Source organism: Pelodiscus sinensis, chromosome 11, assembly GCF_052426305.1.
Source record: "Pelodiscus sinensis isolate ZL-2025 chromosome 11, ASM5242630v1, whole genome shotgun sequence".
NCBI lineage: Eukaryota > Metazoa > Chordata > Testudines > Trionychidae > Pelodiscus > Pelodiscus sinensis.
Window position 1 is genome coordinate 52955305 of NC_143062.1, and position 21011 is coordinate 52976315.

General features: G+C 68.3%; 2 protein-coding genes across 16 annotated transcripts in view; both read right to left on the reverse strand.

Moving 5' to 3' along the window:
• Positions 1–14759, reverse strand: part of CPNE9 (copine family member 9) — an 80488-nt gene extending 65729 nt beyond the window's left edge. The window contains exons 1-4 of one of the 3 annotated variants that reach the window (XM_089781341.1): positions 14574–14735; positions 6218–6258; positions 1088–1134; positions 370–473 (exon numbers count right to left, since the gene is read on the reverse strand). In XM_089781341.1, coding sequence (XP_089637467.1) covers positions 370–473; positions 1088–1134; positions 6218–6258; positions 14574–14650 — 269 coding nt within the window. In that variant the 5' untranslated portion in view covers positions 14651–14735. Of the gene's footprint in view, positions 1–369; positions 474–1087; positions 1135–6217; positions 6259–14573 lie in introns of those variants that run through there. The other 2 variants (XM_089781340.1, XM_089781343.1) reach the window with 2 other exon arrangements.
• A 640-nt stretch (positions 14760–15399) lies between these two features.
• Positions 15400–21011, reverse strand: part of MTMR14 (myotubularin related protein 14) — a 59481-nt gene continuing 53869 nt past the window's right edge. For 10 of the 13 annotated variants that reach the window (XM_075917276.2, XM_075917272.2, XM_075917271.2 and 7 more), the window contains 2 exons: positions 18001–18156; positions 15400–16096 (listed from right to left, as the gene is read on the reverse strand). In XM_075917276.2, the coding sequence (XP_075773391.1) occupies positions 15919–16096; positions 18001–18156 (334 nt within the window). In that variant the 3' untranslated portion in view covers positions 15400–15918. The remainder of the gene's footprint in view (positions 16097–18000; positions 18157–21011) is intronic. The other 3 variants (XM_075917279.2, XM_089781336.1, XM_089781332.1) reach the window with 2 other exon arrangements.

Below are 21011 nucleotides of genomic sequence, written 5' to 3' on the forward strand. Positions count from 1 at the left end.
CTCCCCCCCCATCTCAAGGGGGCTGAGGCTTCCTAGGCCTGCCTTGGAACCAGGTTACATCTGTGCTGTGCTGTACCCTGGAGAAGCAATAAACCACCTCTGTTCTACTGGCTGGCGGAGTCTGTTCATGCCATTACGGGGGTGCAGGAGGCGGGGGAACCCCAACGCGCCGTCACAGAGGGGAAGAGCTGAGGCAGGGCAGGGAAGAGGGGGACTGGGTGGGGGGAGGCGAGGTAGGATGGGGGAGGGGGAGCAAAGGTGGGCAGAGCAGAGCTAGAGTCAGGGAAGCTGAGGCAGGGCGGGGGAGGGGAGCGGAAGGGGGAAGCCAAGGCAGGGTGGGGGAGGGGCTGGGAGCCAGGTCTCGCTCACACGTCAAAGCGCAGGTTCTGCTTCTCCTCGAAGAAATAGTCCAGGAGGAACTTGCGGACGAAGTCGGGGTTCAGGGTGTTGTCAATCACTTCGGTGCGCCCACACTGAGGGGAGAGCGGGGTGAGCAGGGCCCTGGGGAATTCGCGAGGCAGCTGGCTGGGATTAAGGCCAGCACAGAGCCGGCTCATTAGCGCAGGAGCCGGCGGCCATATGGGCCGGGGGAGCAGAGCAGGGATTAGGGGGGGACCCGCCGCGGGGGCCTGGCCCAGGGCAGGGACACGTGACCGGCGAGCGCAGCAAGTGCTGTCCCGGCTCCGGTCGTTGGGCCCGCCTGGCTGCTCCCTGCCTGGCCGAGGGCTGGAACCGGCGTCCGGGCGGCTCGCAGAGCCCTGACCCGCGCCCCGAAGGGGACCCAGCCCAGCAGGGGCCCCCAGACGCCAGGCAGCCGAGCCGGGAGCTGCCCTGGCTGGCAGAGGGCCCAGGCTCTGCCAGGAACCCGCGGCAGTGGGCCCGTCTGGTGCCGGGTGCAGGCCAGGCTCTGAGCTGCGGGGAGCCAGGGCGGAGCCAGGCTCAGGCATCTCCCTGGCCCCGGGCTCCCTGCCAGACTCAGCCACCAGAGCTCCGAGGGGGGCGCAGGCCGGACGAGCAAACGGGCAGCGGGGCCGGGCACCTCTCCCAGTCCCGGAAGGGCCCCAGCCCGCTGGCACTGGGCACTCACCTCCCTCCATTCCTTGCTGCCGCTGCCCTGGACGTACAGAACCACCACTGCAGACAGGAGAACACGGGGTTAAAACACCACCTCTGCACTAGACACCCCCATCCCATTGCATGTCCCTCACTGCACCCCGACACCCCCATCCCACCGCATGTCCCTCACTGCACCCCGACACCCCAATCCCACCGCGTGTCCCTCACTGCACCCCCAGACACCCCCATCCCACCGCGTGTCCCTCACTGCACCCCGACACCCCCATCCCACCGCGTGTCCCTCACTGCACCCCGACACCCCCATCCCACCGCGTGTCCCTCACTGCACCCCCAGACACCCCCATCCCACCGCGTGTCCCTCACTGCACCCCGACACCCCCATCCCACCGCGTGTCCCTCACTGCACCCCCAGACACCCCCATCCCACCGCGTGTCCCTCACTGCACCCCGACACCCCCATCCCACCGCGTGTCCCTCACTGCACCCCGACACCCCCATCCCACCGCGTGTCACTCACTGCACCCCCAGACACCCCCATCCCACCGCGTGTCCCTCACTGCAGCCCGACACCCCCATCCCACCGCGTGTCCCTCACTGCACCCCGACACCCCCATCCCACCGCGTGTCCCTCACTGCACCCCCAGACACCCCCATCCCACCGCGTGTCCCTCACTGCACCCCGACACCCCCATCCCACCGCGTGTCCCTCACTGCACCCCCAGACACCCCCATCCCACCGCGTGTCCCTCACTGCAGCCCGACACCCCCATCCCACCGCGTGTCCCTCACTGCACCCCGACACCCCCATCCCACCGCGTGTCACTCACTGCACCCCCAGACACCCCCATCCCACCACGTGTCCCTCACTGCACCCCCAGACACCCCCATCCCACCGCGTGTCCCTCACTGCACCCCGACACCCCCATCCCACCGCGTGTCCCTCACTGCACCCCGACACCCCCATCCCACCGCGTGTCACTCACTGCACCCCCAGACACCCCCATCCCACCACGTGTCCCTCACTGCACCCCGACACCCCCATCCCACCGCGTGTCCCTCACTGCACCCCCAGACACCCCCATCCCACCGCGTGTCCCTCACTGCACCCCGACACCCCCATCCCACCGCGTGTCACTCACTGCACCCCCAGACACCCCCATCCCACCACGTGTCCCTCACTGCACCCCCAGACACCCCCATCCCACCGCGTGTCCCTCACTGCACCCCGACACCCCCATCCCACCGCGTGTCCCTCACTGCACCCCGACACCCCCATCCCACCGCGTGTCACTCACTGCACCCCCAGACACCCCTATCCCACCACGTGTCCCTCACTGCACCCCGACACCCCCATCCCACCGCGTGTCCCTCACTGCACCCCCAGACACCCCCATCCCACCACGTGTCCCTCACTGCACCCCGACACCCACATCCCACCGCGTCTCCCTCACTGCAGCCCGACACCCCCATCCCACCGCGTGTCCCTCACTGCAGCCCGACACCCTCATCCCACCGCGTGTCCCTCACTGCACCCCGACACTCCCATCCCACCGCGTGTCCCTCACTGCACCCCGACACCCCCATCCCACCGCGTGTCACTCACTGCACCCCCAGACACCCCCATCCCACCACGTGTCCCTCACTGCACCCCGACACCCCCATCCCACCGCGTGTCACTCACTGCAGCCCGACACCCCCATCCCACCGCGTGTCCCTCACTGCACCCCGACACCCTCATCCCACCGCGTGTCCCTCACTGCACCCCCAGACACCCCCATCCCACCGCGTGTCCCTCACTGCACCCCGACACCCCCATCCCACCGCGTGTCCCTCACTGCACCCCCAGACACCCCCATCCCACCGCGTGTCCCTCACTGCACCCCGACACCCCTATCCCACCGCGTGTCCCTCACTGCACCCCGACACCGCCATCCCACCGCGTGTCCCTCACTGCACCCCCAGACACCCCCATCCCACCACGTGTCCCTCACTGCACCCCGACACCCCCATCCCACCGCGTGTCACTCACTGCAGCCCGACACCCCCATCCCACCGCGTGTCCCTCACTGCACCCCGACACCCTCATCCCACCGCGTGTCCCTCACTGCACCCCCAGACACCCCCATCCCACCGCGTGTCCCTCACTGCACCCCGACACCCCCATCCCACCGCGTGTCCCTCACTGCACCCCCCGACACCCCCATCCCACCGCGTGTCCCTCACTGCACCCCGACACCCCCATCCCACCGCGTGTCCCTCACTGCACCCCGACACCGCCATCCCACCGCGTGTCCCTCACTGCACCCCCAGACACCCCCATCCCACCGCGTGTCCCTCACTGCACCCCGACACCCCCATCCCACCGCGTGTCCCTCACTGCACCCCGACACCCCCATCCCACCGCGTGTCCCTCACTGCACCCCAACACCCCATCCCACCGCACGTCTCACACAAACAGCTCCCACTGTGCACACCCACCATGCACCCCTCTGTGTGCATGCACACCTAGCACATCACACTTTGTACACACAGACTTCACGTTCATATGTTTGTGCCACTGCTTGCAGACCTCACACCCCTCTGCACTTCCACACCCTGCATATACACACCCCAACTTTGCCCATATGCTGCATGCACACTTGCGCACCCCATATGGGCACTCCTCGCACATGCACATCTCATGGACACCAGCCCACTCCTCAGCTCACGGCTTGCAGCCATCTTGCACTCCTGCCCCCGGCATGCACACGCCTTGCACTGCACAAGGCAGGCATCCCTTATGCGTCACACTGCACATACACATGAACCTTGCATGCCCTGTGGTGCTGAACCCTGTCCTTGCCATGCATACGCCCTGTGCACCGCACTAAGCATGCACACACACCCCGCACGCCCTGTGCACCGCACTAAGCATGCACACACACCCCGCACGCCCTGTGCACCGCACTAAGCATGCACACACACCCCGCACGCCCTGTGCACCGCACTAAGCATGCGCACACACCCCGCACGCCCTGTGCACCGCACTAAGCATGCGCACACACCCCCGCACGCCCTGTGCACCGCACTAAGCATGCACACGCACCCCGCACGCCCTGTGCACCGCACTAAGCATGCACACGCACCCCGCACGCCCTGTGCACCGCACTAAGCATGCACACACACTCCACACGCCCTGTGCACCGCACTAAGCATGCACACACACCCCGCACGCCCTGTGCACCGCACTAAGCATGCACACACACCCCGCACGCCCTGTGCACCGCACTAAGCATGCACACACACCCCGCACGCCCTGTGCACCGCACTAAGCATGCACACACACCCCCGCACGCCCTGTGCACCGCACTAAGCATGCACACACACCCCCGCACGCCCTGTGCACCGCACTAAGCATGCACACACACCCCGCACGCCCTGTGCACCGCACTAAGCATGCACACACACCCCGCACGCCCTGTGCACCGCACTAAGCATGCACACACACCCCGCACGCCCTGTGCACCGCACTAAGCATGCACACACACCCCCGCACGCCCTGTGCACCGCACTAAGCATGCACACGCACCCCCGCACGCCCTGTGCACCGCACTAAGCATGCATACGCACCCCGCACGCCCTGTGCACCGCACTAAGCATGCACACGCACCCCGCACGCCCTGTGCACCGCACTAAGCATGCACACGCACCCCGCACGCCCTGTGCACCGCACTAAGCATGCACACGCACCCCGCACGCCCTGTGCACCGCACTAAGCATGCACACGCACCCCGCACGCCCTGTGCACCGCACTAAGCATGCACACGCACCCCGCACGCCCTGTGCACCGCACTAAGCATGCACACGCACCCCCGCACGCCCTGTGCACCGCACTAAGCATGCACACGCACCCCGCACGCCCTGTGCACCGCACTAAGCATGCACACACACCCCGCACGCCCTGTGCACCGCACTAAGCATGCACACACACCCCGCACGCCCTGTGCACCGCACTAAGCATGCACACACACCCCGCACGCCCTGTGCACCGCACTAAGCATGCACACACACCCCGCATGCCCTGTGCACCGCACTAAGCATGCACACACACCCCGCACGCCCTGTGCACCGCACTAAGCATGCACACACACCCCACACGCCCTGTGCACCGCACTAAGCATGCCCACTGCATATACGCCGCCCCGCGGCACAGAGCACCCCAAGCATACACTACAGATCACACACACCCCCCTGCACCTCCACACTGTGCATGCACACACACCCCACACATCCTGTGCACCGCACTAAGCATGCCCACTGCATATACGCCGCCCCGCGGCACAGAGCACCCCAAGCATACACTACAGATCACACACCCCCCCTGCACCTCCACACTGTGCATGCACACACACCCCACACACCCTGTGCACCGCACTAAGCATGCCCACTGCATATACGCCGCCCCGCGGCACAGAGCACCCCAAGCATACACTACAGATCACACACACACCCTGCACCCCCACACTGTGCATGCACACACACCCCACACACCCTGTGCACCGCACTAAGCATGCACACTGCATATACGCCGCCCCGCGGCACAGAGCACCCCAAGCATACACTACAGATCACACACACACCCTGCACCCCCACACTGTGCATGCACACACACCCCACACACCCTGTGCACCGCACTAAGCATGCCCACTGCATATACGCCGCCCCGCGGCACAGAGCACCCCAAGCATACACTACAGATCACACACACACCCTGCACCCCCACACTGTGCATGCACACACACCCCACACACCCTGTGCACCGCACTAAGCATGCCCACTGCATATACGCCGCCCCGCGGCACAGAGCACCCCAAGCATACACTACAGATCACACACACCCCTGCACCCCCACACTGTGCACACACACCCCACACATCCCCCCTGCGAACACACCTCCAGTCCCCTGCACTGCATGCACCCCCCCACCTGCAACGCACGCACGCACGCACACACACCCTGCACTTTGCTCGCACCCCCCCACCATTACCCTGCCCCACACTGCATGCACACACTGCACACCGGCCCCTATGACAGGGCTGGGTGGAGCTGGCCCGTGCAGCCGGCTCTCCATCCCGCACTCAGCGCCCCTCCCCACACGTACCGGGGTCAGACTTAGAGAAGGTGTCCATGTCCAGCAGGTTCCTGGGGAGACAGACAGACGGATGGACATGAGCCTGGCTGGAAACTCACCCCACGCGGCAGAGGGGGGCTGGGGTCTATGATCCTGGCACTGGTGGGGCTCAAACTACTCCCCAGCTTGCAGCCCCCAAAGCCTGGGGCCTGGCCCCTCCCTCCCTCCCCTCAGGCAGCGAGCGCCACACCCAGGACCACGCAGCCTCTCTGGACCTCAGGTGTGGGGTCCCCGGCCGGGAGGCAAAGCCAGCACCCTCCCCAAAGCGCCAACGGGCCGGCCTCGCCCCCAGCCCCACCTCTCCTTGCTGCCATGGCACCTGTGCAGTGCCTCCTCCAGGAACCAAAAGTATTCCTGCCGCCAGCCGCCCCCTGCAGCTGGCCTGGGTGCGGGGGGGGGGGGGGGGCAGAGGGGACTCAGTGCCCCAGGCAGCCAGTGATCAGCTGGGGGGGCCCTAATGCAGCCCCGGTGAGTAGGCGGCTCGGCTCCCTCCCCTCAAACAGCCTGTCTGCCTCTGGGGGCATGTTCACGCCACACAGTTTTGTTGGACACACCTGGGTTACGTCCACCCTGCAGCCTCCGGCTTCCAAAAGTTCATGCAAACAGCAGGGGCTCTGGTGGTGGTAACCCCCTTTCTGTGAGGGAGAAGCCTTTTCCCAAGAGAGGTCATCCGCAAAACGGCAGGGAGGGGGGGAGCGGGAGCTCTCGGGGAAGACGGGACAGGGGAGACAGGGAGCTCTTGGGGAAGACGGGACGGGGGGAGAGGGAGCTCTCGGGGGAAGAGGGGGCGGAGGGGGAGGGGGAGCTCTCGGGGAAGACGGGACGGGGGAGCGGGAGCTCTCGGGGAAGACGGGAAGGGGGAGCGGGAGCTCTCGGGGAAGAGGTGATGGGGGAGAGGGAGCTCTCGGGGAAGACGGGGCGGGCGGGCGGAGGAGAGGGAGCTCTCGGGGAAGCCGGGGCGGGCGGGGAGGGGGAGAGGGAGCTCTCGGGGAAGACGGGGCGGGTGGGGGAGAGGGAGCTCTCGGGGAAGCCGGGGTGGGCGGAGAGGGGAAGAGGGAGCTCTCGGGGAAGATGGGGCGGGCAGGCGGGGGAGAGGGAGCTCTCGGGGAAGCTGGGGCGGGCGGGCGGGGGAGAGGGAGCTCTCGGGGAAGACGGGGCGGGCGGGCGGGGGAGAGGGAGCTCTCGGGGAAGACGGGGCGGGCGGGCGGAGGAGAGGGAGCTCTCGGGGAAGCCGGGGCGGGCGGGGAGGGGGAGAGGGAGCTCTCGGGGAAGACGGGGCGGGTGGGGGAGAGGGAGCTCTCGGGGAAGCCGGGGTGGGCGGAGAGGGGAAGAGGGAGCTCTCGGGGAAGATGGGGCGGGCAGGCGGGGGAGAGGGAGCTCTCGGGGAAGCTGGGGCGGGCGGGCGGGGGAGAGGGAGCTCTCGGGGAAGACGGGGCGGGCGGGCGGGGGAGAGGGAGCTCTCGGGGAAGCCGGGGCGGGCGGGGGAGAGGGAGCTCTCGGGGAAGACGGGGCGGGCGGGCGGGGGAGAGGGAGCTCTCGGGGAAGCCGGGGCGGGCGGGCGGGGGAGAGGGAGCTCTCGGGGAAGCCGGGGCGGGCGGGCGGGGGAGAGGGAGCTCTCGGGGAAGCCGGGGCGGGCGGGCGGGGGAGAAGGAGCTCTTGGGGAAGGAGAGGAAGGAGGAAGAGGCACGGGGGCCGCTCTGCCCAGAGCAGTCCCACCCCCGTGCGCGGGCGGCCGTCCCGCATGGACGCGGCAGCAGGCGGCTTTTCGAAGCGCCTGGCAGCACGGACGCTCTCTCGGAAGACGTTTTTGGGAGATCTCTTCTGGGAAAGCTTCTTCCGAAAGCAGCCTGCAGTTTGGACGTAGGCCTGGGGAAACGGCCGCTCTGTGGGGCCTGGTGGGAATGGGACTGCCCAGGGTGCAAGGGGAGCCTGCCCTCCGCCCCCCACCAGTCACCACCACTCCAGGCAGCACATGTGCTACAAGCAAAGGCAAGAAATGAGCATGACTGCAGCCCACATGCAGTCCCAGCAGGGGGCGCTGGGGCACTGGTTGGGAGCTCTCAGCAGGTGGCACTGTGGGGCGGGGTGCAGGGTAGTGGGAGTCCCAGCCGGGGGCACTGTGGGGCAGGGTAGGGTGCTGGCTAGGGAGGGGGGGTCCTGGCCAGGGGCGCTGTGGGGCAGGGGGCAGAGTGGTAGGGGTCCCGGGTGGGGGTGCTGTGGGGCGGGGCAGAGCACTGGCGGGCGGTTTCCTGGCCGGGGGCGCTGTGGGGCAGGGGGCAGAGTGGTAGGGGTCCCGGGTGGAGGCGCTGTGGGGTGGGGCAGGGCGCTGGCGGGGGGGTTCCTGGCCAGGGGAGCTGTGGGGCAGGGTGCAGAGTGGTGGGGGTCCCGGCCGGGGGCGCTGTGAGGTGGGGCAGGGTGCTGGTGGGGGGGGTTCCTGGCCGGGGGAGCTGTGGGGCAGAGCAGGGCACTGGCTGGGGGCGCTGTGGGGTGGGGCAGGGCACTGGCTGGGGGCGCTGTGGGGTGGGGCAGGGCGTTGGCTCTGGGGGTCCAGGCTCGGGGTGCTGTGGGGCGGGGCAGGGCACTGGCTGCGGGGGTCCTGGCCGGGGGCGCTGTGGGGCGGGGCAGGGCAGGATGCTTGCTGGGGAGACGGAGCCGTTCGCGGGCGCCAGGAGGGACGGGGGGCACTTGCGGGCGGCTGCCCGGCCTCGGGAGTAGCAGCAGCCGCACCGCGCTCCCAACGCGCCCGCGCAGCCAGGGCAGTGGCACGTTCAGAGCAGGGTCCACGTTGCCCAGCGGGGCGGTGCAGGGTTCCTCCATGCCAGCCCCCCGGGGAAGAGGGCGCCAGCAGCGGAGCAGGGCGTTGAGCCTCCCTCCGCCGGCAGGGCCTCGCCAGGGGCGATAGTGGGGGCAGGAGGGTCCCGTCGGACCAGCTGCCAGCTCAGAGGCTGTAAAACACCCGGGGGTCCCAGCCAGGTCCAAGCCTGCGTAGCCAGCTGGGCACTTGGTACCAGGCCCCTGGGCTGACGGCCGGAGAGAGGCAGGAAGGGGTGAGGGCCCAGCTGCCGGAGCACCCTGCACCGGGGCCATGAGGAGGGGATTCAAGCGACGGTTACATGGGTCAGACCAACAGCCCATCCAGCCCAGGGTCCTGTTGGCCGGCAGCGGCCAAGGCCAGGGGCCAGGGATCCTCACGTGACCCATTCCCAGAGAAACAGCGGCTAGGGACACCGACCCTACATCTGACGAAGTGGGTCTTTGCCCACGAAAGCTTATGCTGCTACACTTCAGTTAGTCTAGAAGGGTCTGTCTACACTACCCCGCTAGTTCGAACTAGGAGGGTAATGTAGGCATTTGAATTTCCCGGGCTTCATTTGCATAAGCGGGGAGCCGCCATTTTTAAATCCCTGCTCGTTCAAACCCCGCGCAGCGCGGCTACACGCGGCACGAACTAGGTAGTTCGAACTAGGCTTCCTATTCCGAACTATCGGTACTCCTCGTGGAATGAGTTCCTAGTTCGAACTAGGAGGGTAGTGTAGACAGACCCTCAGGTGCCACAGGACTCCTGGTCGCTTGAGTGAACAAGAACTTCCTTTTCTTTGTTTTAAACCTGCTTCTTCTTAAATCATTTGGTGACCCCTAGGCTGTGTCTACACTGGCCCCTTCTCCGGAAGAGCCATGCTAATTTCTAACTTCGGAATAGGGAAATCCGCGGGGGATTTAAATATTCCCTGCTGGATTTAAATAAACATGGCTGCCGCTTTTTTTCCGGCTTGGGGAAAAGCCGGAAAAGAGTGTCCAGACTGGCGTGATCCTCCGGAATAAAGCCCTTTTCCGGAGGATCTCTTATTCCCACTTCAGGAATTTTCGCCATTTTCGCGATCAGGGCTTTCTTCCAGAAAAGACTACTGGGCTGTCCACACTGGCCCTTTTCCGGAACAGTGTTCCGGAATAAGGACTTATGCCCGAGCGGGAGCAGAATAGTTTTTCCGGAATAGCGGCTGATTTTGTACAGTACAGCGTCGTTGCTTTTCCGGAAATTCAAGGGGCCAGTGTAGACAGCTCGCAGCTTATTCCGGAAAAGCGGCTGATTTTCCGGAATACGTGGCCCAGTGTAGACACAGCCATTGTGCTTAGGTTATGGGAACAAGTAAATAACTTTTCCTTATTCGCTTTTTGCACACCGGTCATGATTTTAGAGACCTCTATGATCAGTCGCATGGTTCAGCATGCTGCGCACGCACAGACCGCGCCGCGCACGCACAGACCGCGCCGCGCACGCACAGACCACACCGCGCACGCACAGACCGCGCTGCGCACGCACAGACCGCACTGCCCACGCACAGACCACGCCGCGCACGCACAGACCGCGCCGCGCACGCACAGACCGCGCACGCACAGACCGCGCCGCGCACGCACAGACCGCGCCGCGCACGCACTGACCACGCCGCGCACACACAGACCGCGCCGCGCACACACAGACCGCGCTGCGTGCGCACAGACCGCGCTGCCCACGCACAGACCGCGCCGCACACGCACAGACCGCGCTGCGCACGCACAGACCGCGCTGCACACGTACAGACCACGCTGCACACGCACACAGACCACGCTGCGCACGTACAGACCACGCTGCGCACGCACAGACCGCGCCGCACACGCACAGACCGCGCTGCACACGCACAGACCGCGCTGCGCACAGACCGCACTGCACACGTACAGACCACGCTGCACACGCACACAGACCACGCTGCGCACGTACAGACCGCACTGCGCACGCACAGACCGCACTGCGCACATACAGACCGCGCTGCACACGCACAGACCGCGCTGCGCACATACAGACCGCGCTGCGCACGCACAGACCGCGCCGCGCACGTACAGACCGCGCCGCGCGCGCACAGACCGCGCGGCACACGCACAGACCGCGCTGCACACGCACAGACCGCGCCGCGCACAGACCGCGCCGCGCACGCACAGACCGCGCCGCGCACGTACAGACCGCGCCGCGCGCGCACAGACCGTGCTGCGCACGCACAGACCGCGCTGCGCATGCACAGACCACACTGCGGCACCGTGCTGGGCCCGTGGCGAGTAGATTACCTAAATTGTCGAGCCCTGTCTATCATACCCCCCCCAAGCCTCCTGTTTTCTAAGCCGAAAAGTCCCCGTCTCTTTAATCTCTCTTCACATGGGACCCGTTCCAAACCCCTCCGCACTTCTGTTGCCCTTCTCTGAACCTTTTCCAAGGCCAAAGGATCTTTTTGGAGATGAGACGACCACGCCAGTGCGCAGCATTCGAGCTGTGGGCGCCCCATGGATTTCTACAGAGGCCAGAAGACCGGTCCAGGGGTCGCTTGCCTGGCCTCAGGCCCCATGGGTCTGACCTGCCCCGGCAGCGAGAGCAGGCTCCGCGTTTCGGCCGTGGCGGTGCTGGACCAAGTGGGACGGGGGCGTTTCCAGTTTGGTTCCGTGGCTCAGGCCACGCAAGGGGCCAGGCCCGTTCCAGGGCGGCTGGCTGGCTCCTGAGTCCGTTTGTCTGGAGGGAGACCAGGGCAGACTTGCCCCCTTCCTGCTGCCCTGCCCCTGCCCTTCCCCATCACACAGCTGGGCCATCTGCTGCCTGCCAGCCAGGCACAGCCCGGCTCCGGGGTGGGGGCCAGCTCTCATGCTCCCTGCAGGCTGGGGCCTTGCTCCCGGCCACCCACCCCAGGCAGCCCCCCCCAGGGCTGGGAGGGGTCGCGACTGTTCAGCTCCTTCCGCTGGACAGCAGCCTTGGCAAGGAGCCAGCCAGCCCCCTTGTACCCTGGCCCTGCCCCCAGGGGTCCGGGGAGCGCCCGCTGCTGTCAGAGCAGCCAGAGCCCGGGCAACCAGCCACGCTGCCCTCCTGCAGCCTCTGCCCCATGGCCTCCCCGGGCACCCCTGCCCCCGCCATTCCCCGGGGCTCAGCCCCCCCGGCCACAGACCCACTGGCAGGAAGCCCAGGCTGCTAGGGACCCACCCGAACCTCACCTTTGGGACCGACAGCTGCGGGGAGGAGAGGTGCTGGGGGGGCAGTGAGCTGGGGGGGAGAGCCATTGCGGGGGGCCGTGAGCGGGGGGGAAGAGGTGCTGGACGGGCCCATGAGCTGGGGTGGGAGATGCGCTGGGGGAGCCCGTGAGCCGGGGGGGAGAGGCGTTTGGGGGGGCCGTGGGCCGGGGGGAGAGGCGTTTGGGGGGGCCGTGGGCCGGGGGGAGAGGCGTTTGGGGGGCGAGAGCCAAGGGGAAGAGGCGTTTCGGGGAGGCGAGAGCAGGGGGAGAGGCGTTTGGGGGGGCCGTGAGCTGGGGGGGAGACCCATGGGGGGGACGAGAGCAGGGGGGAGAGGCGTTTGGGGGGGCCGTGAGCTGGGGGGAGACCCATGGGGGGGACGAGAGCAGGGGGGAGAGGCGTTTGGGGGCTGTGAGCCGGGGGAGGAGAGGCGTTTGGGGGAGCCTGTGAGCCAGAGGGGAAGAGGCGTTTTGGGGGGGCGAGAGCCGGGGGGGGAGACCCATAGGGGGGCAGAGCAGGGGGAAGAGGCGTTTGGGGGGCCGTGAGCCGGGGGGGAGAGGCGTTCGGGGGAGCCTGTGAGCCGGGGGGGAGATCCATGGAGGGGGTGAGAGCAGGGGGGAAGAGGCATTTGGGGGAGCCTGTGAGCTGGGGGGAGAGGCATTTGGGGGGCTGTGAGCCAGGGGGAGAGGCGTTTGGGGGAGCCTGTGAGCTGAGGGGAAGAGGCGTTTGGGGGAGCCTGTGAGCCAGAGGGAAGAGGTGTTTGGGGGCACGTGAGCCAGTGGGGGAGAGGCGTTTGGGGGGCGAGAGCCGGGGGGGAGAGGCGTTGGGGGGGGCCGTGAGCCGAGGGGGAGAGGCGTTGGGGGGGCGAGAGCCGGGGGGGAGAGGCGTTGGGGGGAGCCTGTGAGCCAGAGGGAAGAGGTGTTTGGGGGCGCGAGAGCCGGTGGGGGAGAGGCGTTTGGGGGGGCGAGAGCCGAGGGGGAGAGGCGTTTGGGGGGGGCGAGAGCCGGGGGGAGAGGCGTTTGGGGGGGCCGTGAGCTGAGGGGGAGAGGCGTCTGGGGGGGGCCTCTGAGTTGGGGGGGGAGAGGCGTTTGGGGGGGGCGGGAGCCGGGGGGGAGAGGCTTTTGGGGGGGCCGTGAGCCGAGGGGGAGAGGCGTTTGGGGGGGCCGTGAGCCGAGGGGGAGAGGCGTTTGGGGGGGCCGTGAGCTGAGGGGGAGAGGCGTTTGGGGGGGGCCTCTGAGCTGGGGGGGAGAGGCGTTGGGGGGGCGAGAGCCGGGGGGGGAGAGGCGTTTGGGGGGGCCGTGAGCTGTGAGCCGAGGGGGAGAGGCGTTTGGGGGGGGGGCGAGAGCAGTGGGGTCACACTGGCCACCAGCACAAAACAGAATAACGTGTGGGGCTTCAGAGCTAACAATCCCTGGAGAGTACGTTTGGCGTGTGCACTGGCTGCATGTGTGCTCTAACCCACTAGTCCTGCGCACACACACTCACCCCATGCACACCTTGCACACACACAGCAGGCATTGCACGCACACACTCACCCCATGCACGCCTGGCACACACACAGCAGGCATTGCACGCACACACTCACCCCATGCACGCCTGGCACACACACAGCAGGCATTGCACACATACGCTGTGCCATGCACACGCTCCCACGCACTGCAAGTGCTCATGCCATCAGACACATACATGATAGACATGCTTTGCACACTCACACGCTAACCAATGCACATGCATACCTTGCACGCTCAGCATGCTTTGCACACTCACCTGCATGGGCACACTGGGCATGCCTTGCACATTCCCTTGCACGCACATGTGCCGGGCATGCCTTGCACGCTCCCCTGCACGCGCGCGCACGCACATACACACCAGGCATTCCTTGCACGCTCCCTTACACACACACCCGCCAGGCATGCCTTGCATGCTCCCCTGCACACACACGCCGGGCATGCCTTGCACGCTCCTCTACATACACACGCCGGGCATGCCTTGCACGCTCACCTGCACACACACATACCAGGCATGCCTTGCACGCTCCCCTACACACACACACACACACAGGGCATGCCTTGCACACTCACCTGCACACACACACTGGGCATGCCTTGCACACTCACCTGCACACACACACACACACACAGGGCATGCCTTGCACACTCACCTGCACACACACACACAACCTGGCATGCCTTGCACACTCCCCTACACACGCACGCCAGGCATGTCTTGCACGCTCCGACACACGCCTTGCACGCGCAAAACGGGCACGTGCCGCACACTCCCCGGCTCGCCCCGCGCCCCTCACCTGCAGGAGACGCTGAGCTCCAGCTTGGTGGCCGGGACGCTGCCGGGCGCCGGCTCCAGGGCTGCCGGAGACGCCATCCGCTCGGCCGGCCGGCTCGCTGCGCGGCGGGGCGGGGCGGGGCGGGCTCCATGGGCGGGGAAGCGGCGGCCCCGAGCCGGTCCATGCGCCAAGCCGGGCCTCCCGCGGGCTGCTGCCCCCGCCCCGCCCCCCAGCCCGGGGGGGGCAGGCAGCTTGGGGGGCAGGGCCCCAGCCTGGGGGGATGGTGGCTTGGGGGGCAGGGCCCCAGCCCGGGGGGGCAGGCGGCTTGGGGGGCAGGGCCCCAGCCCGGGGGGGGCAGGCAGCTTGGGGGGCAGGGCCCCAGCCTGGGGGGATGGCGGCTTGGAGGGCAGGGCCCCAGCCCGGGGGGGCAGGCGGCTTGGGGGGCAGGGCCCCAGCCTGGGGGGATGGTGGCTTGGGGGGCAGGGCCCCAGCCCGGGGGGGGGCAGGCAGCTTGGGGGGCAGGGCCCCAGCCCGGGGGATGGCGGCTTGGGGGGCAGGCGGCAGGGCCCCAGCCGGGGGGGCAGGCCCCACTCTGCTGGCAGGAGCAAGGGGCCCCATGGCAGAGAGGGGTGCTGCAGACACCACCGGGCCCTTCAGGCCACACCTGCTTGGCCCCGTGCAGCCCAGCCCCTGCCTAGCTGCTCCATGACCCACGCTCCCAGAGGGCAGTGGGGCTGGCCCACAGGTACTCAGGCCAGCAGCATCTGCCAGGCAGCTGGCAGCCCCGGGGGAGCACAGGGGAACCCTCCCCATGCTGCCCTAGCCTGAAAGAAGAGGCAGGAAAAAGTCAGGGTGTGGAGCCTTTACTGGAAACATGGGCCTCAGGGGCAGTGCTGGCCCTCGCACGGCTGGGAGTCCTTTTGCTGCTGGCTGCGCCGGAGCCAGGCAGAGGTGAGCCGTGCGCTCAGAGGGGCCGCTCCGGAGCCAGGCCGAGGTGAGCCCGCGCTCAGAGGGGCCGCTCCGGAGCCAGGCCGAGGTGAGCCGGAGCCAGGCCGAGGTGAGCCCGCGCTCAGAGGGGCCGCTCCGGAGCCAGGCCGAGGTGAGCCGGAGCCAGGCCGAGGTGAGCCCGCGCTCAGAGGGGCCGCTCCGGAGCCAGGCCGAGGTGAGCCGCGCGCTCAGAGGGGCCGCTCCGGAGCCAGGCGGAGGTGAGCCGGAGCCAGGCCGAGGTGAGCCGCGCGCTCAGAGGGGCCGCTCCGGAGCCAGGCCGAGGTGAGCCGGAGCCAGGCCGAGGTGAGCCCGCGCTCAGAGGGGCCGCTCTGGAGCCAGGCCGAGGTGAGCCGGAACCAGGCCGAGGTGAGCCGCGCGCTCAGAGGGGGCCGCTATTGGCCCTCAGGCCCACGCCCCGTGCAAACTGCTCCAGCAGGCCTCCCAGGCTGGAGGGGCTGGGGGGCAGGGCCTGCAGGCCGATGGTGCTGCTGTAGGTGGCTAGGAATGCAGAGCGGACCTCCTGCAGCCGGGAGCCTCGGTCTGCCACCGGCACCAGCCTGCAAGACAGAAGGGGGACGGGTCAGCAGCAGCCTTCCTGGAGCTGTGGGGGCGTGAGCCCGGCCGGAGCCCTGGGCAGCAGCAAGGTTCTAACATGGCCGTGGTCCCCCAGGCCTGGCCACTGCTCCTAGCGCAGGGGAGTCTGCCTGGTGCTGGGCCGCAGCTCCCGCTCCCAGCAGAACCAGCCCCCCCGGGCCCGTCACAAACTTCGTCCTACACTGGCCGGGCCCCTCTGCCCCTGCTGGGGAAGTGGACTCAGGTCGCTCCCTCCCCTCCGTGGGGAGCTGCAACGCCCCTTCTGGGCACTTCCCCCGCCCTCGCCGGCGCGGCCACGGGGCTCCGCCAAGGCCTCGGGTGTGGGGACTTCTCAGAGCCTTCCCCGCAAGCCTGAGCTGCCTGCATTCCTCTCCGAGAGTAGGGCACGGCTTCCCCGGGGGCGCTCCCTCGCCAGCTGCGCCAGGCAGGCTGCGGGCGGGGGAGGCGGCAGAGAACACGCCATTCCAGATGAGAGAGCAGCATGAAGCAATTACAGTTCAAAGGCAGCTGTTCTGAGGCAGCCCTGGAAGGGCAGAGCCAGCCCTGCCCGGGCCCTCCCCGGGCACAGGCCATGAGGGAAGCGTCGGCCGGACGCAGCAGCAGGAGGCGGGTCTGGCCACGGCGGGAGCCGCGTGGCAGGTGCAGAGCAAGTGCGCTAGCTGGGCAGCGCCTTGGCCAGGCTGGGAGGCAGCTTGTTCAGACTCAGGTGTCCAGGCGAAGGCTCCAGTGGCCCCTGGCCAAGCTGAAACGCGCTGTGGGAGCGAGGGGCGCAGGGCAGGAAGCAAAAGCCCGCGGGGCCCCTTGGGAACGCGGCTCGGAGCAGGGCGCCCGGGGCCAGGGAAGGGGAGGACCTGCCTCGGGCTCGCCCCTGGCCTGCGGCGTCTAGCCCAGCATGCGGGAGGCAGCAGGTGACGGGTGTGAAAGGCGGGAGCCCAAGGCAGGGGCCCAGGGCCACGGTTCCGGGGGGGGGCGTTAATCCCTTCACGCCTGAGGGAAAGAGCAAGTCTAGCCTCTTGGCCTTGCGTGGGCTGGGCCAGAAGCGACTCCGGCGCCAAGGACGGACCCGCCCAGCCCAGTTGTGGGGCTAGTGGCCTTCGTAGGGACAGCCCAACAGCTCCGGGGGATCGTGCTGGCTGCAGCCAGAGCAGGGACACCGAAGGCTTCAGTGTCCCCCCCGAGGCGAGGCGCGGGGTGCTCCTCAGCGAGGCCTGCCCGGCCCGGGGCGCTCGGCTAGGAGAGGCCCTGCTGAGGCCTGGGCCGCGGTTCCGTTTGCAGCGCGCACAGCCTCGAAGGCTGGCTCCAGCCCGCGCTGACCAGGGCAGAGGGGAGGCAGCGCCCGTCCCGCCTCTGCCGCCCGGTGGCGCCGCGCCACGAGCGCGTGGGCGACACAGCTCAGGTGGAGACGGAGAAGAGCAGCCGCGCGAGTGCTCTGGAGGGTCTGGAATCCAACGTCTACACAGCAAGGAGAAACCCGGGGGCGGGGCTGGGCCGGCCGGCTCAGGCCATGGGGGTGGGGCAGCCGACTCGGGCCGGCCGACGGGCCGTGGGGTCCGTCCCTGACAGATTTCCAGGCGTGGGCTGGAGCCGAGACCAGCAGAGCAGTGATCCAGGCCTGTGAGGCCGCGTCAGCCGGGCTCCTCTCGGTGGCACAGGCTGAGCCGAGCGGCCCCTAGGGAAAGGCGCAGGCCCGGCTCGCTGCCCACTGTGCTCTGCGGAAGCCCCATGGGCAGCGCCCCTCTGCCTGCAGGCTGGCCGCCCTGCGTGGGGCAGCAGGCTGGGACAAGCCTGCAGGCAGGGGAAGGCGCTGAGGCTCATGCAGCTCCCCGGCTTGCCCCACTTTCCAGCCAGCCTCTCCCCGTACACTTACAGGCAGCCGTTAGGGAGCTCATCCGGGAAGCTGCAAGGGAGAGCGGGGTCTGCGCTCAGGGCTGCATGCTCCTGAAAGCTGCCGCAGCCCGTTACCAGCTGCCAGCTGCCAGAGTCAGTAGAAACGGAGGATCCGGGCAGGGAGGGCTCCACTGATCTGGGGCAGAAAGAGAGGGGAGATGGGGCAGTCAGTGAAGTCATTGCAGGCTCAGCGCTCGTGCCAGTGGGCATGGGGCTGGCGGCCAGGGGAGGCAGTGGCCTGTGACCCAGGCACAAGCGGGTGGGGCTGGATTCCTCTGGGAGCCGGGTGAGAAGAGGGCCATGCAGTGGGAAAGGCCGCAGCAAGATGCCCCAGCACCAGAGATGTGACCACGAGCCCACTGCCCGCCACAGCCCCTTCGATGCGGCTGCTGGGCCTCGGAGAAGGGGGGCTTGCTGGGGCCTGCTCCCGGGGGAGAAGGAAGAGCAGCCGCACAGGGCCTGGCGTGCCCAGTGTGCAGACCTGGAGGCCACTGGGGTGGGTGCTGCAGTCGCAGGCAGCCAGGCAAAGATCCCGGGTAGGAAAGGGGAGACGGCAGCCCCCTGGGGGGCCCTCTGATGAGCTCCATGAGCAGATGGCACAACCCCAGGGCCTGGCCTCCCCCGGGTGCCCACGGCGCAGGCGGGGCGGGGGAAGCTGGCGCGCAAAGCGGCTTGGCCTGCTAGGGAAGAGCCGGCAGCTGCACGCGACCCGCAGTAGCAGGGAACAGGGTGTGGCCAGCGGTGCTCAATGCGGCACCCTCTGCGTTTGGACAAGGCTCCCCATCGGCACAGGGCCCCCGCCCGTCAGTTCACTGGCCCTCCCCGCAGGACTCCCGGGCTGCAGAGGCCAGTGGACGAGGAGCGAGGACCCCTGCTTCCCAGGGCAGTGGGGCTGAAGCTGAGCAGCAAGAACTGGTGGTGGCAGGAGCACGGCCCGGCCGGTTCTTCCCAAGAGCCGGAGGCTGCGTGTGCCTGCTGGCAGCGGGAGCCAGGTGAGCCCCGGGCAGGGCCAATGCCCATGCCGAGGGTCAGGGGATCGATGCAGCAAAGCCGTTTGCTCGCCCGAGGCTGCGCAGCGAAGGTGCCCTGCAAGCAGCAGCAAGAGGCCCCGCTGGGCAGCAGGGGCAGGTCCCTGTGGACAGCCGGGAGCCATGGGAGGGCACAGGAAGTGAGGGGCAGGGCCCCATGGACAGCCGGGAGCCATGGGAGGGCACAGGAAGTGAGGGGCAGGGCCCCATGGACAGCCGGGAGCCATGGGAGGGCACAGGAAGTGAGGGGCAGTGGGGCAGGGCCCCGTGGACAGCCGGGAGCCATGGGAGGGCACAGGAAGTGAGGGGCAGGGCCCCATGAACAGCCGGGAGCCATGGGAGGGCACAGGAAGTGTGGGGCAGGGCCCCGTGGACAGCCGGGAGCCATGGGAGGGCACAGGAAGTGAGGGGCAGTGGGGCAGGCTGCGGTGAGAGGGGAAGTCAAAGCAGGGGCACCAGAGAGGAGGGATTAGAGCAGCTGCAGCGTGCGGAAGGGCCCTGCCAGCAGGAGAAAGGGGAGGGGGAGCAGCGGCTGAGGGGGCGCAGGAGGCTGACAGGCTGCTGGGCAGGAAGTGGAGCAGCGGCTGAGCCAGAGGAGCCAGGATGGACAAGTCTCAGTGGGCGCAGCGCAGGCACCCACCAGTGCAGGCAGGGCGAAGCGGAGCAGGGGGCTCAGAGGACGGCTCCCCTCCGCAGGTACAGGCAGAGCCCAGCTGCAGGCCAGGCAGTGGACTCTCGGCACGGGGGGGGGGGCTGCATGGAAGCAGACAGGCGCATGCTAGAGGCCGGCGAGCGGTTGGGGGGCACCGCAGCCTGCACGAAGGGGTTCAGCTTGCCGGGAGAGGGCAGGTGACACCAGCACTGACAGGGACCATATTTCTAAGCCAAAGGTGGGGAGTTCCGGCTTCCAGCCCTGCAGCGCCTCTGGCATCGGCCCCACGGGACCAGGCCCCCCAAGCCCTCTTTGGCAAGCTAGAGAGATCGAGCTTGGCGCTTGCCCTAGAAAGCAGAAGGTGCTAACTACACAGCAGTGGCTTTGGGGACAGCCCAGTGGAGTCTGTCCAGGCCAGGTGTAAAGACAGGAGCAAAATGACAGCCACATACCTAACCGCCTACAGCCCACCTGCCTACAGCCCACCCGCCGCACTGCCTACAGCCCACCCGCCCCACTGCCTACAGCCCACCTGCCTACAGCCCACCCGCCACACTGCCACCCGCCACACTGCCTACAGCCCACCCGCCGCACTGCCACCCGCCCCACTGCCTACAGCCCACCCGCCCCACTGCCTACAGCCCACCTGCCTACAGCCCACCCGCCGCACTGCCACCCACCGCACTGCCTACAGCCCACCCGCCCCACTGCCTACAGCCCACCCGCCACACTGCCACCCGCCACACTGCCTACAGCCCACCCGCCGCACTGCCTACAGCCCACCTGCCTACAGCCCACCCGCCACACTGCCACCCGCCACACTGCCTACAGCCCACCCCCCTGCAATGCCACCCGCTGCACTGCCTACAGCCCACCCGCCGCACTGCCACCCGCCACACTGCCTACAGCCCACCCGCCGCACTGCCTACAGCCCACCCCCCTGCAATGCCACCCGCTGCACTGCCTACAGCCCACCCGCCGCACTGCCACCCGCCACACTGCCTACAGCCCACCCGCCACACTGCCTACAGCCCACCCGCTGCACTGCCTAAAGCCCACCCGCCGCACTGCCACCCACCACACTGCCACCCGCCACACTTCCTACAGCCCACCCGCTGCACTGCCTAAAGCCCACCCGCTGCACTGCCACCCACCACACTGCCTACAGCCCACCCGCTGCACTGCCACCCGCCACACTGCCTACAGCCCACCCGCCCCACTGCCTACAGCCCACCCGCCGCACTGCCTAAAGCCCACCCGCCGCACTGCCACCCGCCACACTGCCTACAGCCCACCCGCCACACTGCCACC